Source organism: Anneissia japonica, unplaced genomic scaffold, assembly GCF_011630105.1.
Source record: "Anneissia japonica isolate Jap-2015-1 unplaced genomic scaffold, ASM1163010v1 scaffold284983_len440753_cov197, whole genome shotgun sequence".
Classification (NCBI taxonomy): Eukaryota; Metazoa; Echinodermata; class Crinoidea; order Comatulida; family Comatulidae; genus Anneissia; species Anneissia japonica.
Genome location: NW_022682882.1, coordinates 302,359 through 313,182, shown reverse-complemented (window position 1 = coordinate 313,182; position 10,824 = coordinate 302,359). Strand labels below are relative to the sequence as shown.

General features: G+C 34.6%; 2 protein-coding genes across 3 annotated transcripts in view; one reads left to right on the top strand and one right to left on the bottom strand.

Moving 5' to 3' along the window:
- Positions 1-2,238, top strand: part of LOC117111338 (mitochondrial 2-oxoglutarate/malate carrier protein-like) — a 9,857-nt gene extending 7,619 nt beyond the window's left edge. The window contains exons 8-9 of the mRNA XM_033254289.1: positions 158-209; positions 595-2,238. Of these exons, the coding sequence (XP_033110180.1) occupies positions 158-209; positions 595-753 (211 nt within the window). The 3' untranslated portion in view covers positions 754-2,238. The remainder of the gene's footprint in view (positions 1-157; positions 210-594) is intronic.
- Positions 2,239-5,267: 3,029 nt separating this feature from the next.
- LOC117111197 (zinc finger protein 32-like) lies at positions 5,268-9,134 on the bottom strand. 2 transcript variants are annotated; one of them, XM_033254120.1, is made up of 2 exons: positions 8,997-9,134; positions 5,268-7,008 (listed from the first exon to the last, which is right to left on the bottom strand). In XM_033254120.1, exons 1-2 carry the CDS (start codon positions 9,001-9,003, stop codon positions 5,774-5,776), a joined length of 1,242 nt encoding a protein of 413 aa, XP_033110011.1. In that variant the 5' UTR covers positions 9,004-9,134; the 3' UTR covers positions 5,268-5,773. The 2 variants fall into 2 exon arrangements, with proteins under 2 accessions (XP_033110011.1, XP_033110091.1); XM_033254200.1 differs by having other exon boundaries at positions 5,268-6,993.
- Positions 9,135-10,824: the final 1,690 nt, after the last annotated feature.

The following is a 10,824-nucleotide window of genomic DNA, read 5'->3' as shown; positions in this document are numbered from 1 at the left end:
CATAGTATGTAAATTTAAAATCTATCAAGCAAAACAGATTCATATATCCAACAATTCATCATTGTTTAGTTACTTTCATGAAGATGAGAATATTGAACAAATTCCATATTCACAATAAATCACCCTATATTAAGTCTTAAATTTTTACATTCTCCAGAATTCAGAGTATGAAAGTAATTGATGGAAAGCCTGAATTCAATGGAGCAGTTGTAAGTTGAAAATGAATTGATAACTTCATTTTTTTTATATTCTATTTAAAAATATTTAATCCAAACAGCTACCAAGAAATCTATCCTTTTCCGGCATATTTATATTATGAAAAACAACAAGAGGCATGCCCCACTGTGGTCTAGTTATGCGGCATTGTCATCGCACAAAGGCATAGTTGGCCTTATTGCTGAAAATTACTGTTTAATGTGTTGATTCTTGCCTCCCCAACTGATTGATTATAAAGTGCTGTAGGGGTGAAATTCATTGCATTCTGAACTTATTTCTAGTTGGTTTTGAGAAGTGGAGGAAAAACTATAGAGAGCACTATAATATAAACTAATTGATTTCATTTTGTGGTAATTATATTTTGTTATTTCTTTGCAGGATGTACTTGTTAGGACAGTTCGGTCAGAGGGTGTATTCAGTCTATGGAAAGGATTTACACCATACTACGCACGTATAGGTCCCCACACCGTCCTCACATTCATCTTCCTTGAACAGCTAAATAGGTTTTACAGAGAAGTTATCGCAAAAAAAATATAAGGAAAATAATAAAATTAACTACTAATAATGAAATATAATATTAATAGAGATCCTAATCTAATATTTTGTCAGTGTTGGTAACAGTATAAAAAAAGAGTTGCTTATTTTGAGTTGTCGCAAAATGTATGAATTGACAAGTTACATATGGTTTATGAAATTTTAGTTTAGAAACCAATAACCCTCACTGCCAAACAGGGGTTTAGTAGTCCAAAATATGCTTCAGGGACGTATCCAGGTTGGGGGGGAGGGCTGCAGCCAGGTTTTTTAAGATAGAAATGCGATACTGTGGTTCAACGTAATTTGCATAACGACTCCCCCCTTTCAAAATCCTGGCTACGTCCCTGATATGCTTTAGTTTAATGCAACATTTGATAGATTTGAAGAATATAAAGAATTTACTAAAGTAGACCAAGCTGTCCGGATGCTCACTGGCTAAGATGTATGCATGCAACATTTACATTGCTAATGGAAAAGTTCAGTTTAATTGTTAAAAGGTGAGTTTCAGAATTGAAGTAATCAATAATATATCATTTATTTCTAACAATACCCATAATTGTGCTTTTGGACCACAATACAGTTGAAATATAATTTGACTTACAGATTGTTAATGGAAAACTTTAACCTATATTTAGGATTTTACATTTTGGCTTTCAAAGTTAAACCCTCCAATGTTTATCCCACCAAGCTTTAATAAGATATAAATTCAGAGAGAAAAGATGGCCAATAAGGCCTTCAGCTGCTTACGCTCAGATATAGCATATGCTTATTATATGCCCAAATATTTTGTTACATGTTTTTGTTTTGGTAAGTCATGACCAGTAGTAGCTGAATGGGAAATACAGATTTTAGTTTCTCAGCTTTCAATATTAAAGTCTTTGAATGCCACATGCACTGGACATTTTTGAAAGATTTTAATAAGGCAATCCATGTTTATTCCTTTTATGTGATTTTAATCATAGTATAAAATCATGATTATTATTTGTAATCAATTTTATATTGTTCAAAATAAATTAACCATTATTTTTATTTCTTATGTGAATGCCAGTTCTTCGTGTTTTATAATCTTCCAAATTTTTGCAGTGAAAGAAATGTCTTCCTATTGCTGTATTCAAATTAATCATGTACAGATGCATTTCCACCAATTTTTTTCTTTTTTTTTTTTTACGCAAGGCCCATTTACATAGAGCCCCATGGGGGCATGCAACATACACAAAAAACATTCTATCAGTATCTGTTGACGGTGCATGCTCAGTTGAATGGCGATCGAGTTCCTAGTTGATTTACACATTATTTGTCATATAACAAGCTTTGAGAAATGGAAAACAATCCTATGCTGGACTAATCACCATTTTTTTTCTCTACCAGTCTGTCACATGCAGTTGCAGTGCTCTGTGTAAATAGACTTTATTGATGAAAAACCAATATTATTTGTGAATTTGTTGTTTTATGTGTGTGTATTTAAATAAAAGATTTGAGACAAATAAATGTCAAAATCAAATATGTATTTTATTTGTATCAATTTACATAGGTGTAGGTTCACTTTTCTTGAGCCAAAGTGAACAAAGTAAAATCATAGACATCCCTGGAGCAGTGTGTTTACACTACTATACTCGTACAGTAATCTAACTAATCGTGAGACGGAGTGGATTCACATTTATAGTATTTTCCAACATTCCTCTTAAATTTGTCTACTATTCTTTTTCCTGATAATTTGCACCTTTTCATGCAAGTTTGCAAGAAGCCCTGCAATGATCCCACTAATCTCAATCATTTGATGGCCAACAAGCTTATACACCACCACTAACTTTATCTGCTGTTGAAACTCACATAATTCTTGTCACAAGCCATGCTCTCTGGACAGTTATCTTTTCTGCACCTGAACCATTTGTAATCTTTGGTTTTCGGATGTCCTTATATAATTTTTTCCATTCAAAAATCCACAATTGAATTTTCCAAGTTTTTAAAGAACCCCTCAATTTTCTTATATTTCTATAAGTGCCCTCTCAATTTCCACTCTGTTTTCATAAGCGCCCCCCTCAAAAATGGCAAAAAATATTTTAGGCGCCCGGGCGCTTATTTGCGCGAGCATGATACAGGAATGTATAAATACATGTGTATAAATATTGCTGTATCCACACTATCAAATTTTATGTGAAAAATAAATGGGATAATGACATGCCCATATTTGAATGTAACATGACATCATCATGCCCATATAAGGGGCAAACAACACAAATTCCTCACATAAAATTTGAAAGTGTGCACAGAGCTTAACATTTTGTTTTGCAAAAATCAGTGTGAATAGAACCTTAATATGAGGTGCAAGTGAATGTTGATATTAATCTGGGATTGTTCCTAATACAGCAGTAACCAATGTATTGCATTTAGTAATAAATTATTTGAATTATTCAGGATCAGAGATAATATGTAGTTCCAGAGTTTAAACCTATGATATTTGCACTTGCTATATTTGAACCATGTTTGCATGGGATTAATTGTAACTGGCTCTGGCAAAACAAGTCATTTGCGAAAAAAAAAAAAAATCAAAATTGAGGTTTTGGTATTGTTAAATTCTGTATAATCCTTTAAAACAGTTAATTATGTGATGGAAAAAATTTATAAATGTTTAATTCATTGGATATCAGCCATGTAGTCTCCAAAACCAATAGTTTATATAAACTATTATTAAGATTTGTATTTTTAAAATAATGTTAATATACTTTTCAGTTAGATTTAGTGATCGATAATTTGTTTTATAAAATGCAAAAACCTGAAAATGTTCAAAATTCTGATTCTCAAACGTGCTTGTACAAAATTAGAAATTCTGACAAAACGGCGGGTCACAATTTTGGTCAAACCATGTACCTGATCTATTTGTCCAAATATATCCAGTGCAAAGAGCCTGTTTAACATTCTCTTGGTCAAACTACCCAAGGCACAATATATTTTTTTTATGAAGAATAGCTCGTCTATTTTGATTGCCAATCTCTAATATTGTTGCCATACTAAGCCATAAAACTCTCCCCATGAACCCTGTCTGGAATTTTTATTCCAGACCCTGAACGAGGCTCTTATCGGCCTCTTGGTTCAGACCCCGCTGTTGGCAGATTTCTGGAGCCACTGCTGCTGAGTATGACATGCTAAATGCTGCGTACATCACACAGAATGCATTGATGATTACACAGACTATGTAGGTGCAGAAATCTTTCTATCTTAAAAACTACCTCATTTTCAAAAACAGTGAACAGTGGTGTGATTTGACCAAGGCCAGTGTTATTGTCGTCTTGATCAACTGAAAGGGAGCTTTTGATTGCACGACAACGGTAGGACGTAGAACGCAATGACGTCACTAAAAGTCATCTGCGCTTGCGTGAACGATAAGGTCACCTCGTCGAGCAGATTCTGGAACGCAATTTGGCCAAACCTACGTAGCAGAAAACGTAGGACGCCCAGTAGCAAGTCACGCGCGAGTGATTGTGTTCTAGCTTTGTGTCGTTGCACAAATCGAAGGCTCCTCAAAATCAATTGCTCTGTCCACACTATCAAATGTTATGTGACAGTTTTGAGTGATATATTCATGCTATGATGACGTCATATTACACTTTTTTGTCCCATAAAAATTGATATTGCGGACAGGAATTTATAGCCTATATTCTGGTGTTTACCATTTAACTCAGAAAGCAACAGCAACATTTTATATTATAAGGCTTTGCTGTTCTAAGAGCTATTAAAACTTGAATAATTATACTGTATTTAAAAATTTAACACATTAACTGTAAGATTTTTTTTTTAAGGTTCCTTCCCACTTGCCAAAACAAGCATACATGTACTGTACAAATATACATTTTTGAAATTTTATCCAGTGATGATATATCATTAAATGGTGTGTCTAATAAATTGGCGGTAAAATATTAGGGGACGAGCAAACTCGTAGGCGGCAATGGGACAGTACTCGTGCAATCGAGTGTACTGCCGGTAACATAACACAACATACATATGTTATTTATGTTATAGTCTAGGTGTATCTTCACCGAACTATCAGCCATTAAGTCTGTGGTTCTACAATGTATAACTATAAAGTAATTAACGCTAGAATGTTACCCTGGTTTTGATGAGTATAGCCGTCCCTAGCGCACTCTGTTGGAAAAGTATATACCTACAGTGTGTTCATTTGCATAGACCAGGGGTGGGCATAAAAATCGGTCAGAGGGCCAAAGTCAATTTTTGATTTAACGCCGAGGGCAACACGCTTATTTCAATGTTTCCAGTGTGCTTCCAAAAACCTTCACACACTGCTTTTACACCACTTTATTCTCAGTTTTAATATTACTTTTTACAGATGACCGGTATCAAGGAGTTTTCTAGAAATGTTGCATGGCGGGCTGCACAGATAGGGTTTTTAATTCATTTTCACTGGCGGCCAAAAAAAAAATCACTGGCGGGCCGCATGCAGTCCGCGGGCTGTACGTTGCCCACCTGTGGCATAGACCCAATCAATTTAGAAGTAAAATGTCTACAGTATATGAGAAAACTTTTCAACATGATTTATTGGAAATTTATACTAGAGTTATCCTTTTAAATGAGCTGTATTTACAGTACAGGGTAATAATTTGCAATAGTCTTGTAGGCCTCCACATGTGAAATTAATCACATTTATGATAATATTAATGAATATATTATTTACTATATACTTTCGAGGAAGCATACTGTAACTACAATACAAAGCTCAAGATCACATGTAAATCACTGAATTATCACATTATGAAAGTTATCTGACTAATAAGGTTTTCTTAAATAAAATTTAAATACTAAATTTCATGGAAGCATTTATACAATTATAATCTCCACTATTTGTATTATTATTTAATCTGTTTTTAAGGTTTAGAAAATGAAGCATGAATTTGCCATAAATACTGTAAAATGAAAAACAAAATTTTTTAACTACATAGTTCAAATCCCAAGCGTAAACTTTCCATCGTATATTATGAATGCTATAAAAGCACATTATTAAACACTTTATTTAACTGCTTGGCTTGTCACACACAGAAACCGGATTCACATAATATACAGTTTGTTGTCCCATAATGTTCTCTGTTACCTCTAGAAACATAGTCTCCTTTTCCACAGCTTTGCTCGCGGTCACCTTCTGTTCAACATCCTTCATCGTAAGGTTGCTACCGCATCCTTTTTTATGTGTGTGAAGGTGGTATCGAAACGAAAAACCTTCATTGCAAACCCCACATTTATACAACTGCCCACGACTGTGCCCTTTAATGTGTTGTTTCAAACTAAATCGATCAGTAAAAGCATGTCCGCAGAGGTCACAGAGAAATGGCTTCGCACCAGTATGTACTCGCTGATGTCTGTTCATGGCACTGCGAACGGTAAATGCTCGATCACAGATTTTACACTTGAACGGTTTTTCTCCAGTGTGTCTACGTTCATGACGGCGTAAATCAGTGCTGTCTTTGAACGTTGCATCACACATAACACACCCATATGGTCTATCATCTGTGTGAACGCGTTCATGTCTACGGATTGCAGTTGAGGTGGCAAAAGTTTTCTCACAAAATCTACAGTTAAGCAATTTTTCTCCAGTATGAAACTTTCGTTCATGACACCGTTGACCTCCGGCTGATGTGAACCGCTTTCCACAATATACACACTTAAAAGGTTGTTCTTCTGTGTGGTACTTTTCATGCCAATCTTTCTCATCATTAGTATGAAATTTCTTGACACAGAACGAACACTGAACAGTTGGCGGCTCAGATGAAATTACATTCTTTTTGGAAGAATCTTTTTTCTTCCGGCTCCTCTTGCTTGGATTTGAAAGGGACGGCAAATCCACAATGATTTGCTCTTGATCAAATTCTATCATTTCAACAACTTTGATAACTTTTTCTATCTCTGTTTGCGATTCATTATCAGTTTGCTTACCCAGTAAACTGTCAAATAATATTTCTACATCGTTTGTTACATCTTTCTTTGAATCGCTTTCATACATGTTGGCTTTATTTATTGTTTTGCATCCATCCTCATTGTTCTCTCTCTGGCTGTCTACTAAATCATGTTCACTCTCATCGCATTCTGTACAAAGGCCAACCATTGGCTCACAGATATCCTGCATTGCATCAGTGCATGTTTCTTTAACATCTTGGCCATCTATAGTTGGTTTTAATTCTTCTGCTGTAATTCTAGAGCTGGAGATGCCATCTTGCAGGATCTCTTCATCTTCTTTATCTAAAAATTTGAGATCTAATAAAATTTCAAAAAGAACACATACAGTATGCCCTAGCCTACAAGGCTAAATTACACTAGACTGAACTACTTTATTACTAACTAGGCCTAGCCTAGGTAGGCCTGCCTAGATTCAGAGTTCAGAGACTTGGGCCTCCAGATTACACAAAACAAATGTCTACACAAAACAGAGTGGTAAATAGAGCCTTACTTAAATTTATAAATGTTTGTGTTGTATATTAAAGCTACATCATACATGACCAAATTTGCAGTAAAAAAAATTACAATCTAAATGTACACTATTTTTTAGCATTTACAAAAATTAACAAAAATATATGGCAAATAATGACAAATAGTGTTAACATGCAACTTGCTATAGCCCTACATGCGCTCAGAAACTTCAAATGTTTATAAAAGCGTAACCAGTGGCTCAATTTTCCTCAAATAAAGTTTTTTATGACACTGAGATGACACTTTTTTATATTCAACTTTTGTATTTATCATGTGATGCCTACCTCAGGTTGGCGCTATGAACAGTTGTAGGTCTAGCCTATGCTAATTGTAGACCTTGACTAGGCCTAGTAGTAGTAGTAGGCCTGTGACTTGGAGAATTCGATCCAACTCGGCCACAAGTCAACTCGGCCACAAGTCAACTCGGCCACAAAAAGTTTAGCTACAGTCAACTCGGCCACAAGTCAACTCGGCCACAAATCAACTCGGCCACAAGTCCACTCTGCCACAAGTCATTTACTGGTACTACATTGTACTTATTGTTATTATTATTGCTGTTATTATTGTTGTCATTGTTGTTATTATTATTACTGTTGTTTTTATTACCGTTAGTTTTAATATTAATTAGTCTTAGCATTAACATTATATATTATTCAAATTTTTGCTATTATTATTATTACAGTACCATATAAATAATAAATAATTTTCGATTTTTTATTATTATTATTCATATTATTATTATTATTATTTATTAGTCTTAATATTATAATTTTAATAATAGTAATTTAAAAAGTTGTTGTTATTGGCGTTTTATTAGTATTTTTCTCATATTAATATTATTGTTGTTGTTGTTGTCACCTTTATTATCGATATTATTACCCCGTTATTACTAAGTAGGCCTAGTATTATAACTATTATTATTATTATTACTAATTAGTATTACTATTATTATAAATATACACATTATCTTTAATTTATTATTGTTGTATTACTGCTATTATCACCTTCAATATCGTTATTATCACCAATTAGTTATTAAAATTGATATTTAAATATAGTAGTATTATTACTATTTGTTAAAATAAATATTACTATTAATAATGTTGTTATTATCACCTTTATTATCGTCATAACGACTAATTAGTATTATTAATGTAAATATTATTAATTTATTGTCGTTATTGTTGTTTAATATTATTGTTGAAATAGAATGTTGTGAGTAAACAGAAGACAAACACATTAATAAATAACTCTTTTTAATTCATAGGCAATAGCATTCAAATCTCTTTTGGTAGTGTGGTGGTCCTGCTTTTACTAAAACATACAAACATACTGTGTACTTTATTTCAATCATATATTGAAGAAAAAGGATGCAAAAACTTAGATTTACATTAATTAAATAACTTGTGGCCGAGTTGACTTGTGGCCGAGTTGACTTGTGGCCGAGTTGACTTGTGGCCGATTTGGCTTGTGGCCGATTTGGCTGTAGCCGAACTTTTTGTGGCCGAGTTGATTTGTGGCCGAGTTGACTGAGTTGATTTGTGGCCGAGTTGACTTGTGGCCGAGTTGACCTGCACCCGACTTGGACCTAGGCTACTACTTCTGTAACTAACAGGCCTACTATTACTAAATACTAAGCCTACCTTCCTAGGCCTAGCTAGGCTAGACAACAGCAGGCTACTACTAGGGCCTAACTAGGTTAGTTAGGCCTAGCCTAGTAGGATAGGAGGACTACCTTGCTAACACTTAGGGCGTCATTCGCATGTAATCCTTACCTGACATAATGTCACTGGTATAATTAGGTAGATATTTTACTAAAATATTGACAATCTACTACACTTAGCCTTTCAGCATACGAGCGGGAACCAGCCTCACGTACGTCTAGCCTTGCTAACCTTGGCTGATCTTTAAAAAACCTTGGATACTGCCCTCTTATTAATTATTTGCGAACAACTATGGAACGCAGTTACTGCTTTTTGTGGCTCTTTTTCGTTCTGCACATTTACCATTCGACCCTTTTATCATTACGTTCAGCTCTTTTACCATAACGTACGGCTTTTTTCCATTAGCATGACCAGGGAGTTTATGACCCTTTTCCCATTTGGTGCTTTTACCATTTAGCCCTTTTGTCAAGGTCGTGACAAAGTGCGAGCCAGCGAGTCATGCCAGCCAATGCGCGAGCCATGCGAGCCAGCGAGCCATAAACATTCGAGAGATGACACGGCGTGTGTGTGACCAGCACAACTCGTACAAGACGAGGAATTATCTAAATTGGTTCAATCACTGGACAGACAGAGAAGAAGACCGAATTTATAAAGCAAATCAATAAGTTTATTAAAATATCAAAGACAAGTTAGAAATTAATAACAGTTTCAAGGTCACACGTAAACTCAGTCGCATTCGAGAACGATCTTACCAAGAAATTAAGTTAAGCACATAAATGATAATACGTTAGATATAAAGAAACTTTAACAAAATCGTAATTTAAAAGTAAAGTAGTTAATAATAATAAACGCTAGGTAAACGTAAATAACGCACCAAATCCAATTAAAGTAAATTAAAGTTCTACAGTAAGTATTATTATTAAAGTCTATATTATTGAGTTAATGTTAAATTACACGTTTTTGACGATAGATATTATTAAACTATTTAAAACAAAACTTTTTATTAAAACCCAACACAGTCCTTCTACAATAGCAATTCGTTAGCTCCCATTAAGTTACGGTATGTTTTGTAAATAGTATTAAATGAGTGACGTCGGAAAATGAGTCAGCTGTATTTACAATGATGTTACCGGACCGACGGTTGAACTGTCACCATGGCTTGGTCCCATCCCCAAGTGTTATTTGATGAGGGTGACTATGAGGGCGCAATGTAGTAAGATGTGTATAAGAGACAGTCACAGTACGTTGGCCCGACGTCTGTGATTTCACCTATCCTATGTCTGTCTCTTATACACATCTTATATATGTATATGTATTTTAACAACATCTATCAGCGCTGCATACTTTCGGATTGACGATTCGAAAAAGTAACCAAGTCCAAAAGTGTATGACTGCGCATGACTGGACTACACAGTCAAAGCTCCCTGGTGTGTTATTCATTTGCATCTACTAGGCCAAAGAATATAGGCTAGGCCTACGTGTTTGCAAAACTGGATAACCTGAAATAGCCCCACCATCGGGGAAGACGATAAACTTTGTCGGGAAACAAACAAATAAAAAAAAATATTTACATGTAATATTCGTTTAGCCAACATATCGTTTGTGTTAACTTTTCATCACAACAACAACCACAATAACAATAACAATAATAATAATAATAATAATAATAATAATAATAATAATAATAATAATAATAATAATAATAATTCGATGAGACTAACTAAAAATAATTTGCGTTCTGCTATGAAAAATGCTATGAAACATTAGAAAGTATAGCCTACATGAAGTCATATTGTAACTCGATGCTTATCAAATAAGCAATAAAAATTCGCCATAATTCATCAAATATCCGTGGCTTCCAGGAGGATTCGCCCCCCGGGGGCCCTAGGCGGCCCCCCGGCCCCCAGCCAAGTGAGACTCGATTCGCTCCACTAGCCCC